Raw genomic sequence first — 21,059 nt, forward strand, 5'->3', positions numbered from 1 at the left:
AAATTTTGTTAAAAACAGTGATTTATAGGCTATTTGAGATTAGTGGAACAACTAAAGTGATAGTTACCCGACTCCTGTTCTAGAACTAAATTGTAAATTCTTCTTGGGATGTTGGCTTCTGATGACAAATGCGAATTTGTTGCAGTAAAGTAGTACTTAGAGCGGGCAATTTGGTACACGACACGAAAAATACGGATATGAGTTTTTATTTTTGGTACACGAAACATGAATGTACATGAATACGAAATTACACGATAAATTCAGTGTTGGATATGGGTGTTGGATATATTTGAGATGTCATGTCTAATATGTTTCATGTTTAGTTTTCAGATCTTAACTAACAAGAAATATCAGTACTTACTGGAATCAAGACTTACTGGAAGTCAAGACTTAAGGATATCAGGAATTAGATTATCAGAAGATAATATCAGAAGATGGATATCAGAACTTAAGTACTGGAAGACTAATAGTTAAGGAAGGAAGCTGATTCACAGGAAAGAAGATCGAGACTAATATAAGAAGAAGATATGCATGGAAAGAGTTAGAGGACTAGAAGAATTATATAAGATATCTGGTTGATATATTTTAGGAGACAGAATTATATTCCATATCAACTAGAAGTTATCTTGTAACTGCGTGTTTATATAAACACAGACATAGGTTTACTCTATAAGAGTTACGATCATCGAGAAGATCATATATTGTAACCTAGCAGCTCTCGTGATATTTGTTCATCACTGAGAGAGAACAGTTCCATTGTAACAGAGTTTGTTATATCAAATACATCTGCTTTCTGTTACTTGTGCTTTGAATCGATTTGATTGTATTCTACACTGTATTCAACCCCCTTCTACAGTGTTGTGTGACCTAACAATGAGTTTCAATTTAGGTACACGAAAGTACACGAAATTACACGAGATAAATATATTTATAAATTAATATATATAACACATGCATATGTATATATCTATATAATATTAATATAATATAAATATTTACAAGTTTTTATAGAATATTATGTAAATATATATATATATATATATATATATATTTATATATACACTTTCCATATTTCATTAAATTATACATTAAAATAGATTTTTTATATATTATATGTATATATATTATATCAATTTTTTATTTAATATACACGGAAAGTACACGATACGATTCGAATCGTTATGGGTTCATGTATTGGTACACGAAATCGTTTCGGGTCGGATATGAATTTCATATTTACGTACACGAAATTACACGACACGAAAGTACACAACACTCTAGCAGTACTGATCCGGACTACCGGTACTTTGTCGTAATAGTCCTCTTAACCGCTCAGGATTTGGCATTTAGAGAGGCTTTAAGATGGACATTGCCACGTACTTACTGTTGCCCTTCTGAATTTGTTATCCGTTAACCAATCTTTTGGTTCGTAACCATTCTTATTTCAGTTCAAGTGTCCAGGAATGCATGGAGAACTTATATTATAGTATCATGAAACTATAAAAATTGATTTCCAAGTTTCATTGAATTAAATGCAAAACGATTTGGAAACTTTTTTTTGTGACATGTAGAATTACTCAACAATAGATTTACAATTTTTCTTTTGTCCACTGAATTTAGTTAATACATTGCGCTAACAATCTAATATGACATGCTAATATTAAATTTACAAAATACTAATCGAATTTAGTTTATTAATCATCATTGTCACTATACATACAAGGTTACATCATCATTTCCATCTTAATCTGTTAAATCTTTAAATCCTATTATTCTTTTTTTTTTCAAAAATTTCAATAAAATTAATAATTATTATTTAGTTTACAAGTAAATTCGACAAAAATAACCACTAATTTTCTATTCTATAAATTTGGGTATTTTTCTTTTTGTAGTTTTGTCTTACAAATATTTGTATCTCCTAAATTAACCGCTTCTTTCATCATCATGAATGGCGCCTTCAAAACCCTTCAAGCCATCAACCGGACAAAAAACCTGAAAGCATACATACAAACAAGTTCATCTATCTTTAAAGATTTATCTAAACAATGTTCCATTACTCATGGGGCAGTCCTACATTGTCATTTATTGAAAATGGGTCTCTCATCAGCCAATCATATAGCTGTTAAACTGCTTATTATGTATCTTAAATGCAGAAAAACATTTGAAGCTGATCAAATTATAAGGGACTTTAATGGGTTTAATTTAGTTGCGCATACTTGTTTGATTACTGCTAATATTGAATGGGGCAATCTTGATGAAGCCCGTAAGTTGTTCGATGAAATGCCGCAGAGAAACGAGGTTTCTTGGACTGCTATGATTTCTGGGTTTTTTAAGTATGGTAGAGTGGAAGAGGCTTTGTTGTTTTTTGATAGGAACCCATTTCAGGATGTTTATAAATGGACGGCGGGGATTAGTGGGTTAGTACAGAATGGATTGACTGTGAAAGCAGTGAAGCTCTTTTTGGAAATGCTGGAAGCTGGTGTTTTTCCGAATGATGTTACGTTTACTTCTGTTGTGAGAGCTTGTGCAGATTTGGGAGACTTCCGTTTGGGGACGACTGTTTTAGGTTTAGTTGTTAAATCTGGCTTTGAGGACACTGTTTCGGTTTCTAATTCTTTTGTTACGTTTCATCTGAGGTTTGGTGAAAAAGCTATGGCGATGAGAATTTTTGATCAAATGGGGGAGAAAGATGTTGTTTCTTGGACTGCGATTTTAGACATGTATGTTGAGAGGGGTGAGCTGAAAGAAGCTCGTCGGATTTTTGATGAGATGCCTGAAAGAAATGAGGTCTCTTGGAGTGCAATGATTTCGAGGTACAGTCAGTGTGGTTACACTGAAGAGTCAGTGAATCTGTTCTCCCAGATGGTTTGTAGTGGGTTCAAGCCGAATATATCATGCTTTTCTAGTGTTATCAATGCGCTAGCTACTCTTGAGGCGCTAAAAGCTGGAATGAGTGTGCATGCAAGCACACTGAAAACTGGGATCACGCGAAATGTTTTCATTTGTAGTTCACTTGTTGATTTATACTGTAAATGTGGCAATACTGTAGATGCACGCATAGTTTTTGAAACTTTAGAAGAGAAGAATGTTGTTTGTTGGAACACTATGGTTAGTGGCTATAGTTTAAATGGCCAACTTGATGAAGCAAGCGACCTTTTTGATCAAATACCAAATAAAAATATTGCCTCTTGGAACTCTATGATTGTGGGCTACATGGAAAACGAACACTTTGACAAGGTCTTTGAGGTCTTTAATTTGATGCTTTTGTCTGGTGAAATTCCTGATCCATCTAACTGTGCAAGTGTGTTATGTGCTTGCGCCAGCATAGCTTCACTAGGAACAGGGAAGAATCTGCACGGAAAAATTATTAAACTTGGACTTCAACCTAATACGTTTGTGGCAACAGCACTAAGTGATATGTATGCAAAATGTGGAGACATTGAAAGCTCTAGATATATATTTGATAAGTTGCCAGGAAAGAATGATGTTTCTTGGACAGCCATGATTCAAGGCCTAGCAGAAAATGGATTCGCAGAAGAATCTATATCGCTGTTCGAAGAAATGCTAAGAAGTTCATCTATTGCGCCAAATGAGCTGATTCTGGCAGCAGTTCTATTTGCATGTTCCCATTGTGGTCTAGTTGATAAAGGGATCTGGTATTTTAGTTTAATGAAGGACGTTTATAGTTTAAAACCAAAGGAGAGACACTATACCTGTGTGGTAGATATGCTGTCTCGTTCAGGACGGCTTTCTGAGGCAGAAAAATTTATTACAAGTACACCATGTGAAACTGAAATAAATGCATGGGCCGCTTTATTAAGTGGCTGTAAACTATACAGTGAAGATGAAATAGCAGAAAGGGCAGCTAAAAGAATATATGAACTTGGCGAGAAGAAGTCTGGAGGTTACGTTCTATTGTCAAATGTTTATGCATCAGCTGGTAGGTGGAGTGATGTTATGCGCACTAGACAGCTGATGAAGGAGAGAGGATTAAAGAAAAATGGTGGATGTAGCTGGCTTGAACTGAAGAATAAAACACATATATTTTATTCACAGGATGGCAGTCACTCTCAATCAGCAGAGATATATGGGGTTTTAGAATCATTGCAGTCAGACATGCTGATCTTATAGCAATAGAAGCATGTAAAAAGCTCATGCGAAAAATTGTATAATTGAGGGTGACGAGCAAAGGATATAGTGAAGTAGTTAGGAGGGTTTAAATCTGAGAAATGGGAAATGCATGTCCAATTGGATTTTTGTTTGCAGTTGAATATTTAATTCAAGAAGACTTTCTAGTGAAGACTGAAGATTAAATCTAAGTATGAGGGATATAATCACGACCAAAAGCTGGAAAAATTGTGTAAATGTAGTTCATTACGGTGTAATCGTGGACCACAAAGGTAGAAATTCCATTGGCAGGACCAAAAAAAAAAGCGAAATCACTTCAAGCTCAAATGTTGGTAGACTTGAAACTTTGAGAGCATTTTTTCCCATTAAAGAGCATGAAGTCGTGTATGATGGAATTCTCCTGCCGCTAAATTGTGGAGCAGAGGAACCCAGCTTGTCCAATAAAGAGGTAAAACTCATTCACCGAGTAAGTTTACTAAGTTGTAAGGGTTCAAAGAACAGCCAAATATATTAACATGTGAACCCTTAACTAGAAAGCCAACATGAGGAACAATGGTTGTCATGACTCCATCCTTCTTTGAAGCCAACTTTGGGCCTAAAGAGTTGTTTTCCGTGAACTGAACTTTGGGGCCATTGATTTGATGAGTCTATTTTAACTCCCCTGTAATTCAAAGGCATATTTGGACTTGTGGAATTCAACTGCCTTCATAATCCTACTGCGGATATCAACTGCCTTCATTCCAATTTTGTGAAAACGGGTACTGAATGCTCAAATATTAAGACCTCTGTGTAAACTTGTCTTTGCTGCCACTTTGGTAACCAATTTTACTAAAACCTTATACTATTAGGACAAGGACGTAACACATTCACTATGCATATTAAAGATACAAGGCTCTCTGATTTTATCCGGGACCTTCACACACATGCCTTCAACAATACTTGAACCCCCAACCTCTTGTTACCCAGAGAAGATGGGTATCCATTACTCTACAATGACGAGTACTTTTCACACACATGACAAAATTATTAGTTGATTCATACGGTACTTTCTAGACCTTAGTAATGCTGCGTTTTTCAGATCATGTGTGAAGGTTGGTTTAGAAACCTACTGAAACTTAGTTTTTACAATTTGACTGGCGTTATAATTTTTTTTAGTGCGTGAATATTATATAGTTTGAAAACTCTGGAGATATTACAAGGTAAAATGAAGATGTTTTTGATGCTTTTGCGTTGTAATCTTGTGTTGTTTTTAGTGAAAGATACCTGCTCTGTTGCACTTGCAAGAAATATGTGTATGTGTGTAATATAGCATGCCTGTTTACTCTTATTTTTTCGTCTCTCTCTTCATTTCCAGAAAGTCCCGGTGGAAATATTTCTAACAGGAAAAGAGGGATCAGTTGGATGTGCGGGGACAAATTGGCTCGTCCAAATTTGGGGGCGGTATGGGATTCAGGAATATTAGAGACTTAAACATAGCTGTGTTGGGTAAGCAAGTTTGGACTAACAGCATCCACAGCCCTCGGGGTCAACCCCGGGACATTTACGCATTCTCCGCCACGTCATCCGAAATGACCCTATAAAAAAAGTGATCGCAATCTATCTAATATTAAGCCCACTTCCCACATTTGTGTAGCACTCTTGTATTATTATTATATTATATATCTAATAATTTTTTTTTATTATTTGATTTTAATTTTAATTTATTAGTATACAAATTTTAATAATAAAATTAAAGTGATTAATTTTTTTTAAAATGTCAGTAAAATAAAAAATATGACCCGTAATATTTTAAATGAAGTGCATTAGCTTCCTCAATTATGTTGTCCAAGTTTGAAGTTTGAACCGCTCCCGACTCTTCGTAGAGCCTCATCATGACATGATCCAAATTTTTGAGCACCTTTATTTATTCGTTGCCACCTTTTTTTCATTGCCATAACTCATCTCTTAATAACACCAGGATTATATTCTTCACAATATTGACGAATTCAGTCCCAAAATGCATCGGCTTTTTGATCTGTACCGACTAATGGATCGATTGACACATTCAACCATGCACTTATTAAGAGTATATCTTTAACCCACTTCCACTGACCAATAGTTTCTCGTACCTCTTCGGTTTCCTCGCAATCATCATTTAGATCAATAATGTTTTCATGACCAAAGGCGGGGACTTGCGTTTCCGGAGAATTTTGAATATTGATAGGTGTTTGATGGGTTTCAAATTGTGGATTCGAAAAAGGAGGAAATGAAAACGGATATGGAGAATTTTGAGGATATGAAAATGGAAATTGAGAATTTTGAGAATGTGGAAATTGGTATTGAGAATTCGAATTTTGTGAATTAAATGCTAAATTTTGTGGGTTTGGAAAATAAGAATTTTGATATGGATATGGAAATTGAGGGTTTAGATTTTGAGGAGTTGAATTTTGATTTGAAGATCGGGGATTATTTGAATTCATCTTTTGCTAATATAATTTTTTTGAGAATTAAGGAATGTAAATAATAGGTGTTTGGGGATTGGTATTTATAGAAAATAAAATTATAACCATTATATATACGTTGATATTACAACGTTCATATTTATTAACGGCTAAATCCTCAATGTTCATATTCATATTATTTGCTGAGATGCTACAGCTTTTTGCAAAGTCAAGTTAAAAAACATAAAAAAATGAAACTGTCCCAGCCCACCAAGGAGGCACCGGACCAGTTTGCTAAAAATGCTGCAATGCAAGAGAGGGCCACTTCCGCCAAGACAAGTCATTTCACTTGTCCCAACGTTCCAAATGACCCCGTGTTGCGGGTGGTCTAATATGCCACAACAATTTTCTGGCCGGAAGGGTGTATCATGCCAGGTTTTAATTCGAGTAAATCTCTTTTGGATTCTACGCTAGGAGCCGGCCAATCCTAGTTGTTTTTTTGGAAAAACATGATGGAAGCCCAAAATCTTATTCGTGGAGGTATTTGAGCTAGGAGTCAACCAATCCTAGTTGTTTTTTGGAAAAACATGATGGAAGCCCAGAATCTTATTCGCGGAGGTATTTGAAAAAGAATGGGGCCGGGAAAACAATAACTATACTCACGGATATGTGGTTTCCAGGTAATAATAGTAACAAATATTGAATGTTTCCACGTAATAGTAACAAATATTGAATGGCAAGATGACGGGGTGGTTTCCAGGTAATAGTAACAAATATTGAATGGCAGGTAGATGTGATTTGTGAAGACTATATTATCCCTATTTTTAATATTTATATAAAAGATGTGATTTGTGGGAATCGAACTAAAAATATTTCTGATATATACAACCTCGTACCACTACACCATATTGGCTTTTTATCGTACACATAATATACAAGTGTGCTAAATAAATATTTTATTTAACATTAAAGGTAGTTACTTGAATTCTGCAAAAAATAAAGACAGTTACTTGAATATTTGAACAATTAATTTTAAAGAATTGAATTCAAGATATAAAGTTAGGCATAGTACATAAATTGATTATTATCTTATTTATTAATCATTTTTAGTTTGAAAATATATCTCATATATTTTTAACATACTTTTATTATAAAAAGTAATTAAAATGTACATATATAATTTTACAAAAAAATATTGAAAATAGAATTGCTTATATATAAAACTAATCTATATTGGTATTACATATTTAGATAAGTTTGAATTATAATGACTCGATGCATTTTAGTTTATTTCGAATTTGAAATCAGAAGTTAGCATATTGTCAAAAAATACTCGAAATTTGACTACATGACTCGGCCGAAAAATATCGTCACTTTCTACATTTAGTAAATTCAAATTACAAGTTCGGCGAGAATATCTTACCAATAATGTGAAATATTTTAAAATCTTATGTTAATATAAATTAATGTGTTTAAGATTTTTATAGGATCAAGTCAATTTGTTATTTGTATTAAAATTACTAACATTATTATTTTTTGGACTTGTCCCGATTTTAAAAAAATCGAAATTTGATATGAGATCTCACGAGATTTGTTAAAACTACGATGATATATTAAATCGATTTATTTTTCATTTCCCATTAAAAAAAACTAGCTTTTAAAAAAAGAAATCTTTTAGATAAGCAATATTCATTGCGAGATAGTTAAAGAAAATATATATATTATTCAATAATTTGAAGGAATTAACCAGTTCAACTGATATTTTTAAAACTTTATTGAATTGAAAAATATTTAATTTTAGGAGAATAGTATACAATGTTATTAAATTATTATATGAAGAAATATTAGAGTCGTAATGAAAGAAATTTAAAAACGGTTTAAATAACGATATACTTACAATTTTTCCTTCGAATTTTTGAAAACAAATCATGAATATCAATAATAAGTCTTTATAATTTATAATTTCATTCTATGTTACAACCATGATTGATACTCGGTTGCGTAAAAATAGATATGAGTTATTTGTCAGTGATAATGTGAATACCATATATAAATTATTGTAATTTATTAATTACATAATTCTAATTTTTGAAAAATTAAAAATGCATGTTATTTAAGTAATTAATTGCATCACTAGATGTTAATAATGATTATACATGTACATAAATAAGATATTTAGCATATAAATAATTGAAATCATCGTAATTTACTAAGAAATGTAACATATGATAATTTACATACCGACACACACATATAATTTGAAGTGAATTGAATTTTTTTATTGTAAGTAAGAAATAACCATTTAAAATTGAAAAATGAAGTTAATAATGTATTCTCAAACTAGCATGATAACTCGTGCAAAGCACGGGTTCCATTTTAAATCGTATAATTTGACAATTTTGATTTTTGAAATAGATAACTCGTAATTTTTGAAATATCATATGTTATTATTTTTGAAATATTATAATAATACATTTAAATCTAATATACACTTCACCTTAATACTTGTGCACCTTCCATATTTTACACTATTTTTAGCAATTGTGATGTTATCATTATATATTCTTCGTTTGTACATCATCATCGTCATTATCGTTCTTGATACATATACACATATATGTATTATATGTATATACCATCTTTCCTCGGCCATTCCTTCGTATCTTTAAATCGACCACCAATCCATTATTCCAGCAACTACTTACGATCAAATTTGTCTCTAAATTCCAGCTTCATTCCCAACCACACCTCCATAAACTCATTTATTTCATTTTTCATACTGTCACAATAAATACGAGTTTATAAATCCCCAATAATTGTTATTTTCATATCCTCTAGCATCGGCAACACCATAAACAATACCTCTAAATGCTGTCAAAATTTTAGATATCGAAAATTATGTTAATTTATATTTCAATTTTTTTTATTTGGGTTCAGATTTTAGTGATTTTTGTCATTTTGGTAGTGTTGATGTGGTCTTATTAACGGTTTTTAGTGATTTCAGTATGATTTTTTGATAATTTATGTATTGTTGCGTGGCAGGCGGTGTGACAGTGATTGTGATATTAGGGATATGTCTCTAAAGGTGATGATATCAGTACATTGGTAAAAAATGATTTAAGAATATATTACTCAATTTATACATAAATAATATCATATATATATATATATTATAATGTATACTTTTTTCCTAAAACTCTATAGGTGATCATATATATATATATGTATACGTGTATATGCATATTTCATATAGTCTTACATTAAAAATTCACTTATATTAACGTAAATTTTTAAAAATTAATAACTACAATTAATTAGTTATTTTTAGAATATGACTTTTTAAGTACAATCAGTTTCGTAGCCTCTAATCCCAATATTCGATTATCATTATTTATGTATTATTTTCGATGTAGTATCGTTTTACCTGATTTAAACATTAAAGTTGATATAACATGAAAGTTTTATATATTTTCACAATTACATTTATGTAGGGAGTACATTTAACTTTTATAATTGGTCGAAAAGTTAAGTTTTAAATTAGTAGAGTGTATATTAGCATTTTTATAACTGACAAAAAAATATTTTGGCTTATACTCCCTCTATCCCTAAATACTTTTCCCATTTGTGTCAGACACGTTTGCCGATGCACGTTTTTGATTGTTAATATCTTTAATTTCGTATTAGTATTAAATATAAAAACTTCACTATATTAAAGTACTCGTAAACCCGAATACAACAAGACCACTCATTACTATATTTGATCTTATAGATTAACCGTAAATTAATAGTCAATCATTTAACGTGAACAGTGACAAAAGTCAAAATAGGAAACGTATTGTGGTACGGAGGGAGTACTAAATACAATATATTGGCTAAATAATTATATTTTTTTATTATTAGTGTGGAAAAATTTACTGATACTTTTATAATAATAAAATCTTGAAATAATATTAAATTGAATGACGTTAGTGAGTTTTCTTATATAAACATAATTCTCTCATAATGCTACTGTCATTGGTTCAATTCTCATGACAAATATTTTTTTTCAATATTAATATGAAATAGGAATAAATGGGTAATTTTGTAAGTAGCTTGGTTCAATTCTCATGACAAACATCTTTTTTAAATATTAATATAAAATAGGAATAAATGGGTAATTTTCTAAGTGGCTTGAAAGACTATGTAGGCCTATAACAGGTATAATATATAGATAAATAGATATCTTTTAAATTAAATTAAATGAAGTTAGTGAATTTTTTGTGCATGTAGCTAATGAGTTTCTAAAAAAGTATTATTAATGTTTTTGGTGTAGTGGTTTGATATACGGACCTAATTCTTTTCAAATGCTAAGGTCAAGATTGGCCTATAATAGGTATAATAGATATATAAAAAAGTCATTTAGATCTCTTGTACCTTGGACAGCTCCATCGATATGCACGTAGACATACAATACATACACACCTACCACCATACATATGAACACAGATATGTATGTAATATTGATTACGAAACAGAGACAGATTGCCAAATAAATTAACAACTCTCTCTTTGTAAGTTGTTGCTGAAATTAGGGTTGGCTTCATTGTTTTACCATAACTTAAAAATGATCAAACTTACCCCTCCCGCACCCCCTATCCCGCACTACCCCGAATCCCAGCCAAGTAATACGCGGATACGCCAGGTGCACACTCTATGGTCATGTTTATTTCACGGGATTATTAATAATGCAGGGATAACTAATCCCATCAAAATTAGTCATATGGATTAAATAATCATATCCTAAGTTTGTTTGGAAGAATTAAATGTAGGATTGGAATATAATCTTTTAAAATTTTATCATATGTTTGTTTTGTGGGATAGTACTTGAAATTGGAATATAGTCCTTTAAATTTTCCAATCATATGTTTGTTTCATATGCGATAACAATGAGGGGATTATAATCTTTTAAAAAATAACTTGTATGAGGGGATAAAAAAATACCTCCTCCCACCAAGTATCAGATGAGATTATAGTCCTATTCTACTCCAACAAAACTTACATGAGATATGATAATTTAAAGGATTATAATCTTTGGATAACTCTTCACTAATGTTTTACAAACCAAATATGGGATTGAAAAATTTAAAGAATTATAATCCTATCCCCTACTTAATACCATTAAACAAACATGACCTATATGTATGACGCTGCACCCCGCGCACCGCCGCAGCACCTAAGTGCTGCACCCCTGCTTTCCAGTTGACTAGACTATCCTGTATATATTCATTCACTAAATATAAATTATACAATACAAACAAAAAAAATATATATATTGCTTAATGAGTAAATTCTCCTTCGGTGGGATTCGAATCTGGGACCAAGAAGATAATTATCCATTTTTTAATCAACTGAGCCAACTCTTGCGGGCAGAATATTACATGATACTCATTCTTAACCGGAGTAATGTTGTGATTTTTTTTTAATTTTTATTTTTTACTATAGAATGCACATCTTAGAAGAGGGTATTGTAAGGACACGTATTTGACATGGAGGTATTTGACCTTAATATACATTTATATAATGCGTAATTTTATTATTATAAAATTATAAATACTATGGGTGTTAAAATTTAAGAGGAGAAGATATGGGTGGTTGATCCCAGCCCCCGGGTGAGTTCTTGGCCTTCCGGCACCATGTCCCACGACCTTTTCAATTTTCATCACTTTACATATCGTAATGAACAGTCGCCTACAAAGGAGCAGAATAGGCATGTGACGTTCATGTATTAGAGTGGTTATTATTGGCCAATTTTTTTAAAATTGTCATTTTCGTTCAACACCTTCTAAAAATTGGTTATTTTTGTTATTTTTTCTAAAATTTATAAATAAAAAAACAATTAAGAACATTATAATTGTATGATACATAAAAAAATTCTGTAAAATAACTTGTACCTCACACGGGTTATAATACTAATTATATCCAATATATAATTAGTAATTAGTGTAAGACACATAAAATAAAATGATACACTTAGATGGTTTGGTGGTTAGGATTAATAAGGTCATTGAAAAACTAAAACTAACTATCCACTTCACACACGCACTCTTGGGTTGTACATAAATTCAAAATATAGAAAAACTACTCAATTTTTTTAAAAATAGTTTTCCTAATAAACTCATGTAATAAAATATAATAAAGATGTAGTTTGTTGAATAAAACTCATTCTAATCATTTACAATATGAAATTATTTTAGATATAAACCTCACACAAATATCAAAAAGTTATACAACCAAATGAACAAATAAAAAAACAAATACATGAACAAGAAAACCTAAAAAATATAAAAATAAATTATATTAATTAATAAATACATCGGATATTACAACAAATAAATATTTAATTAAAAATTATAAAAAAATAAAAAAAAAATTAAAAAATTATACTAGATGTGAAAACACTACAGAAAAGTTTTATTTTATTTAAATACATACGCGCGTAATTGAAATTAAAAATATATAAAAAAATAACATGTAAAACATATTACATTACATGACATGTTGAAGTATATTTTTCACAATATTTGTATTAATATGAAATTAATTTTTATTATAAAAGACGTGTTATGAAAAATATATCATATTAACAGTTGACATGAAAATATTTATTTTAAAATATTAATCATAAATCAAAATATTTGATAAAATCATATAAAAAGTATATATTTAGATATATTCAAATTATTATTCAAAATTGATCAACTAATGTGGGATGCAGCTCTTATTCTTGATATTCCCACATAGTGCAACTATTGACGATAATTGGTTTCGGAAATTGGAGAGGTCAGGTGGCTATTCTGTCAAAAGCGGTTGTAGATTCTTGCAAGATTTAAAATACCACCAGAAACCAACAAGTGCGCAATAAGTGGATGCCTCCCAACAAAATATGTTCAAATCTCTCCTTACTACTGCCCAGTTTGCGATCCTATGTGGAAAATATCATTGCACAAAATTCTCATTTCATCGCAAATGAAGTTGCAATGTTAGCTTTGTATAACTATACTTTCTCGGTTATAACCTCAATCAATTCTCATTTCATCGCTATCCTTAAAATACACATTCTTCTTGAACAATACTATTGAGGTATTTGCTTTTCAATGACAATATAATTTTCTTCATCTTTTTCACAGTACCATCGAAATTGTATCTTTATCGTACTGAAAAAATAAACCATCATAGACATCCATGAGACTGAGGAAACCATCTGGACAACATATAGTATTTTGCTTGAACAATCAATGCAAAAATGGCATAGCACGGAAGATGCAGCACCGCAACAATTAAGTACCTGCACAATTTTTTAGATATAAGATAAGATAAGCATAAGGTAAGTTATGGTTTGCAATTCTAGAGTATAAAATTGGCCTAAAATCAAATTAATTGTTTCTTGTCCATTTTGAAGATCCTAAATCAATGTCCTGGAATTATGCCTGCGAAGATTGGCTTTTTTATAGAATACTTTTACTTCAACTAACAATTTTATTCTTACTTACTTTAATATAAATTACATACACCATTATATTGTTCAATGCTTCATATCAATGTCAAATGCTAGGTGGAGCTAGGAAATGACCCTGAGCACTGAATCAATTAAGCAGGCATCATCTAAATGGTCTAGACACTTGGGGGATCACGTAGAAGTATTATGTTTTATATATGAATACTTATATAATAATTTACTATTTGATCCAGTCAGAACATTTAGTAAGTCTCAGTATACATGTTATCACAGAAAAATGTCTAAATTGATGAAAAACGAAAAACACAAAATCTGCCAAAGCATCTGCCTAACTGTCTAGGTGCCTGCTAATTCAGTCAATTTCTATTCTGTAAAAAATAAAATAAAAATTGATTAGTGATTAATGCCGCCCAAATCATTTCTAAGAACAGTACCGTAGATGTATATATATATATATAGATGCAAATGATCAAATTGAAACTAAACTTAAATTAGAAATTATAAACTAATCTAAGCCATTAGATCAATCAAATCTAATGGCCCCCTAAAAGCACTACACCCAACCCAACTAATCTGCACCCTTTTACACACATCTCAGCTTTTCCCCTCTCTTATAATAAAAACTAGAATTTAAAATAAAAAAAATTCTCAATTATGTCGAAATATAGCACATATGTTATGCAAATTGATCGTTGGGAGATTTAGAAAAATACAGGAATTTTTTTTAAAAAAACTTTCTGTTTGACGGGAAAAATCAAATTAAAAACGGAGGGGAAAAACTAAGATTCTATGTGGGAGGGTGCAGATTAGTTGGGTGTGATGCTTTTAGTGGGGCCATTACATTAGATTGATCTAATGGTTTAGATTAGTTTTTATTTTAAATTTGGTATCGATTTGATCATTTGCCTATATATATATATATAGTGACTAACCATAAAGGAGCATATTGTTGGGACAAATCGAGAATCGGATAAGGCCACCTGCAAAAAAGAGACTAATTAGTATGAAACTAATGTTTCTAATTGAGAAACAATGGATGAAGGAAACTGGAATTATACCACATTGAGACAGATGCATGGACAATCCACTCAAAGATGACATAAACACCGGTCAATAAGACAAAGTAAGATATGCGGAACCAGGGAAACCGCTGCATTGAGACATTGTACATGCAGAATGATATTTCCTGGAAGCTAAAGGAACATAAATATTGAAAAGAAGGAAAAAAACAGCAACAGGAAAGGAGAATCAAATATTACCATGCCATTTAAAGCTGTATCACCAAGGATCAAAATTGCATTCATAGAATGCTCAACAAATGTCAACTGTCATAAAATGGAATCATGTTATAGCAATAAATCGGTTTAGGAAATGTTATAGCAATATCAATAACTAGAAAACTGACAATCACAACAAACGGTTTAGGAGCACACAGGGCTCATGACATTTTTAAGTCACAATCAAGTGGTTATGTAAAGATTTTAGATTTGAAAACTAAAAGTTACCGGGGCCTCAAGAGGAAGGAATTTACTAACTGCATGGTGTGCATCACATATTCAAAAGATGAAATAGACCTACGGTTAGGATTAGGTTATATTAATTGTGTGTTTTCTTGACTGCAAAAGGAAAAACGTATATCGAGGGATAGCCCGGTCGGACAGACTCTCTTGCGTGCTAGTAAGTGATTTTAGAGAGAAATGGTATGCAAGGGAGAGAAATTATAAAGACTATATAAGTGCGTGACTCAACTTGAACTTATCTTCGAGCTCAAGTAGGAATTTTGGCTTGATAAAGGGACAATTGATGTGGAATTTAAAAATACACAAGCTAGGCAAGAAAAACATTGCAGAGTTCAAGTCAAAAAACACACGCTAGACAAGAGAAACGTTGCAGAGTTCGAGTCAAAAAGAGTCAAGCCATATAAAATTCATATCCACTCAAGTTAAATCACTGGAAAAAGTGAAATTGAAAAATGTATGTACAAGTCATCCAATAAATCAAATTCAAAGATTTGAAATGTTTGTGCTACATATTTAATAAATTCTACAGAAAAGAGATATATATCTACACTGTCTACAGACTTCTAATGGAGTAACTTATTTTATACCTAGTTTTTATCTGGGCCATAGTAGTTTATACTTTATTAGGCTGGTCGCTGGACTAAGAAACATATGGAATCACTCAAACTTGACAAGCTTGAAAAGCTCGTTCTGAACAAACTCAAACTCATTTTGTTCAATAAAGGAGTCCAACTCGAACACATTCTTAGACTCTGTAAATTTCAAGCTTGCCTCGATAATCATCTAGATAAAGTATAAGAAATATGAATTCCTTTATTATGCAGTGTACATAACATAATTCTTGGCCAATCACTTACGTATAAAATGAATTTGAAGGTCAGATCATGTCACATTGTGACCTGAATGGAAGTGCTGGAACCAACAAGATAAGATGAAAGCAATGAAGTACTTACGAAACTTAATTTGTAATCTTGGGCAGTGAGGAATGGAAAGATTATGCACCAATAAACACAGTCTGTAAGCATTACTGCACCAGCAGTCATCTGTTTAGGTAAAAGTAGATACAGATAATGAACAACTTGTTAAAACAACATATGCAACCATTTTCAAAGCAGTGTCATAACTAATAACTCATAAATATAGATCTTCAAACTGAAAGAACAAAAAAGAGACTGTTTGTTTGATTTTTCTACAACTTATATGGCACCAAATACATTGGCCGTTAGTTTACTTTCTTGAAAAAAACAACATATTTCTTATATACTCTACTCGGGTATCCAGAACAAATTTCTTTCACGATTTTCAATTCTATTAGACCATTCATGTCAGTGTAATATAAAGATAATTATCATATTATGTTTGTCAGACATGTATAGCATATTTGTCTAGAAAGCAGAAAGCAAATGATGCAAGAGAACTGTGTTCTAAACAAAACTTAGAAAATGATTCAGAAAGCTATAAAGAAGCGAGTTTCAATAATGATAATAGCAGAGAGGAAGGGGGGGGGGTGATTTGTAAAAACCTAGTCACCCCTTGTTCTTGTATTGCATCACAGTAGATGGACTAACCTGGAACAGAACTTGATATGAATGACCACAATCAAGTGCAGATCTGAAAACAAAATATTTCTCCTGATAATCTAGGGATTTTTCCTCTTGTACCCCCTTTAAAGCTTCGCCACATGTAAGAGAAGCATAAGGTCCTCGTTCTGTATCTTCTTCATTGTTTTTAGAAATGTATACGGTGCTTGATTTGTGATGCTGGAAACATCCGTGTATAGAAAACAGTGTTCCAAACTACAGAGTGATTAAGAACGTTAATGACACGACTTAATAGTGTATTTACGGATAGAGCTAGATCAAAAGTTCAATCATTATATCAAAAAAGGACTTGTCAGGCATACCCCAAAATAGATAGCAACTAAGGTAAAAGTCCACCTATTCAAAAGCCAAAAACATCACAGCCTGTAGTCAGAAAATATGTATAAACAGAAGGCATAGTTAAATTTTGCTCATAATCTGTTTTATATAGGCTGTCGAAATAATCAAACTATGCATAACTTGTATCTGCAAAAATATTACTAAATGTAGTTATATACAATTAGTAAGGAAAGGGTAACTCACTGTGTGTAATAGTGAAACATGCTCTGTCCTTGAACAGTAATATCAACAATAAGTGCAGTCAAAACTGAACAAAATGCGATAATTCGATATGTCATCAAACAAATTGGATGAATCCCTTTCACACAAGGCCTCCAAACTTCATCAGCATACCAAAGCCATGAACCCTGTTGTTCAGTCCTTTTATAATCAGGTTCAGAATGAGCTGAATTTTCAAATTTCCAAATTATAAATGCTGCTACGCACATGGATACAATGACAATTAGTGCACAAAGAGAGAATCTCCAGTTCAACCAATAACTCAGGGATGTCGAATCACCAGCCAGCAGTGGTGCCATCTGTCATAGAAAGAAGATGGTAAATTTTTTGGTGCAATAAGTTGACTTGTTAATTGACCAAATACGAGTACCTGGTCAAACAAATGTAAACCTGAAGAAATTATTTTATTCAAAGAAACTCATCTTTATAAGTGAAGTAACCAACAATTGAGATTACAATTTATCCAGAATTATATTCTTCTATGTAAACAACCACACATATTATTGTTAATTAAAGCCTTAGCCCATATAGATTTCTTCTTGAAGCATAACTAAGATATATCAATTCTCTGTCCTAAAATGTTCAATATGAGAACTGTAAACTGAAATTTCCCTGATAAATCAACAACATTTCATAATTTTCCTAAGATGGTCACGCAGTTCCCTAAAATTAGCCGATACAACTACCCATTTTATTTGTATAACCAGGCATGATGAGAAACTTCAATCATCGAATACTGAATCTTTGATAGCATATACTGATTACAACGCAAACAATCTCCCACACATTTTAACATATCAAGTAATTCATGTTGACTTATGTCATGAGCTTTTGAGAATCATTTTATCCAAATATCTGATAATTAACAACTCAATTCAACACACAAAAATGTCCAATCTATACATATATTATTTCATAAAACCAGCAACCCTAAATACCAGAGATAATAAGTTATCACCTGCAAGTAAGTTATCCAGTCGCTGCTCATTTCAGATGCCTCAAGCTATAGCCAACTAGCCAACCGCCCTCTACATAATAAACCAAAATGAAAGATAAAAAAAAAACATTGTAAATTAACATAGTACTGTACAATACTACAATGTTCAATGTGATCAACATCCAATTAATTATCTTCAAATCCTCAAGATCAAGTTTATGGCAATAAAACTTAAAAAAGAAAAAAGCTAAAAGATCAATCTAGAAATTATCTCTAATCAATTAGCATAAAAACTGAAAATAACACATGGAGCAGAGCAAGTATAACTAAAAGTAAAACAAACATACCCTCCTAATGTATATTAAACTGCTATTTAAAGAAAAATTCAATTATTATAAATGATTACAAGAAGAGAAGAGACATGCAAGACAAATAGTAGAATTATTACTGGGTCTAAATTATGACTTACCATCAATTTTAGGATGATTTTGTAAATGTATACATGTGGAGTTGAATCCTTCTTTCTTTTGTTCAACCAAAAACGTTGGATTTATTAAGGGGTGGGTATAAGAGACGTGTCGTAATTTGATTTCCCCTCTGTCGGTCGCTGACACACCACCACACGTGCTTTCTATAAATTTCGTAACGCTCGCTCGCTATATTATTGGGGTAACGTCAAGCATATGGGAAGTATGAGTTGGGCTCCGTTATTTTTTTAAAATTTTTTTTTTCTCAAAAAAAAAAAAAAAAAATTCTGGTGTCACGAGCGCCATTTAAAATGGAGTATTTTCCCTTTGACGAACGCCGTTTGAAATGTTATTTTTATCGGTTAATTTTTTACACTTTTTTCCTCCTTGACAACTCCAAATAGCGCAAATATTTTGAGGTGCATTTTCGGGTAATTAGAAAATATGATTGGAATATTAATTATTTTAATTAATTTATTGGGTCTTAACGTATTGTTGTTCTAGTTTAAAATAAGTCAGAAAAAGCAAAATTATAATATGTAGAATATTATCATTTTTAATTCCTAAAATGGGTGACGGGATAAAATATTGTTAAAATTAGTTGACGAAGCATGTTAAGAAGCCTATTAAACACGTTTTTTCTTGAATTAAATTTAAATTTTTTGGCTCGTATTGAAAAAATTGTATCCTACTATATTACAAGCAAGAAAAAACAAAATTATAACATCTAGAATATTATTATTTTGAGCTTCGAAAATGATTGTTGAACACTTATTTCGTGGGTAAATGTGCCAATTCACCAATGTACAATACTAAAACTTATTTCTACCTTTTTTTGCAGTTTTTCCCTCCCTTGACAAATGTTTAAGTTGTGTTTGTAAATGTATTAAGTTTCTTGACTTAATAATAGTTGTTCTCTTAAGTTATAAATTTATGTTACTATACTTCTTCATTCTTCAATTGAAACACACTAAAAATTGAAACACGCTAAAATTGAAGCACACTAAAATTGAAGCAAATTAAAATTTGAAACACATTAAAATTGAAACACACTAAAACCTGAAACACAATAAAATTTGAAACACACTTAAATAAGAATATAATGTCTCATTGTCCACGTATTGGATACAACTTGCTTCTCTTTGTATGCGTTTCCTGGGGAACAACTGCACTTCTTCCTTGACCGGGACTAATCCATCTCGGTCCTAATTCGAACCGACACACCCTTATCTCCACGTTTGTGTCTCTTCTTTTTCAACGGCTCTCCATCTACTAAGGTTTCATAAGAAATGTACCGTCCCTTAAGAAATGTACCATCAATTGATATGACAGGCCTCCCATACTTCCATCATTTCATCATTGCTTTCAAGCATCAAAATAAACGCTTGAAAATCGATCTACGCGTTAGGTGCTAATGAGGAATAACATATATGACAACAACACTTTCAGGGTTTAAATATAAAATTATCGCCATAAATTTAGGCAATTCACCATATGTAGTACTCCACTTCCCATATACCTCCTCCACGACCAACTGCTTCCCTCTCCATGCTTTGTAGTAATTAACACGATGACCATATTTATCGTTAATCATATGGATAATATTTTTAACCGGGATTTTAGGGCTCTCCATGACCTGTATTTACAAAAAATTGATTGGCTATATTTCATATAATTGTCGATCATGTCATTGCCAAGATGCTAAAATTTCACTTACACGGGGTTTCACCAATTTTGCTATATACCTTACTGAGATTTTCTTGTAATCCTGGATATTTTCCACTTTGAACGTTTCGTTCGATACCCAGCTCTACAACGAAACAGACAGTTTCGGTGGACACATATGACAACCAGCTGCTCAAGATTACTTCTTAAAATGTCGTATCTCTGATTAGAATTAATGTGAACACTTTCGTGATTGAAAGAAAGACTA

General features: G+C 31.6%; 2 protein-coding genes across 8 annotated transcripts; one reads left to right on the forward strand and one right to left on the reverse strand.

The window, feature by feature from the left end:
- The first annotated feature begins 1,852 nt into the window (after positions 1-1,852).
- On the forward strand, positions 1,853-5,851 carry LOC141718052 (pentatricopeptide repeat-containing protein At2g13600-like). Of its 2 annotated transcripts, none has more exons than XM_074520394.1 (2): positions 1,853-4,886; positions 5,483-5,851. In XM_074520394.1, exon 1 carries the CDS (start codon positions 1,945-1,947, stop codon positions 4,129-4,131), a length of 2,187 nt encoding a protein of 728 aa, XP_074376495.1. In that variant the 5' UTR covers positions 1,853-1,944; the 3' UTR covers positions 4,132-4,886; positions 5,483-5,851. The 2 variants fall into 2 exon arrangements, with proteins under 2 accessions (XP_074376495.1, XP_074376496.1); XM_074520395.1 differs by having other exon boundaries at positions 1,853-4,576.
- A 7,383-nt stretch (positions 5,852-13,234) lies between these two features.
- On the reverse strand, positions 13,235-19,284 carry LOC141718053 (uncharacterized). Of its 6 annotated transcripts, none has more exons than XM_074520396.1 (10): positions 19,129-19,282; positions 18,681-18,750; positions 17,687-18,021; positions 17,467-17,500; positions 17,132-17,359; positions 16,517-16,606; positions 15,303-15,368; positions 15,102-15,229; positions 14,976-15,023; positions 13,235-13,872 (listed from the first exon to the last, which is right to left on the reverse strand). In XM_074520396.1, exons 2-10 carry the CDS (start codon positions 18,708-18,710, stop codon positions 13,758-13,760), a joined length of 1,074 nt encoding a protein of 357 aa, XP_074376497.1. In that variant the 5' UTR covers positions 18,711-18,750; positions 19,129-19,282; the 3' UTR covers positions 13,235-13,757. The 6 variants fall into 6 exon arrangements, with proteins under 6 accessions (XP_074376497.1, XP_074376501.1, XP_074376500.1 ...); XM_074520400.1 differs by having other exon boundaries at positions 15,102-15,193; positions 19,129-19,280; XM_074520399.1 differs by lacking the exon at positions 19,129-19,282 and adding an exon at positions 19,007-19,073.
- Between the last annotated feature and the right edge of the window lie 1,775 nt (positions 19,285-21,059).

The sequence above is a fragment of the Apium graveolens genome, chromosome 4 (assembly GCF_009905375.1).
Source record: "Apium graveolens cultivar Ventura chromosome 4, ASM990537v1, whole genome shotgun sequence".
Classification (NCBI taxonomy): Eukaryota; Viridiplantae; Streptophyta; class Magnoliopsida; order Apiales; family Apiaceae; genus Apium; species Apium graveolens.

Coding starts and splice junctions, on each gene's coding strand:
- LOC141718052 (XM_074520394.1), top strand. CDS start 1,945: ATGAATGGCGCCTTCAAAACCCTTCAAGCCATCAACCGGACAAAAAAC.
- LOC141718053 (XM_074520396.1), bottom strand. CDS start 18,710: ATGAGCAGCGACTGGATAACTTACTTGCAG. Junction 18,022..18,680: donor ACTGGATAACTTACTTGCAG/GTGATAACTTAT, acceptor TTTCTATGACAG/ATGGCACCACTGCTGGCTGG. Junction 17,501..17,686: donor ATGTTTCACTATTACACACA/GTGAGTTACCCT, acceptor GCTTTTGAATAG/GTGGACTTTTACCTTAGTTG.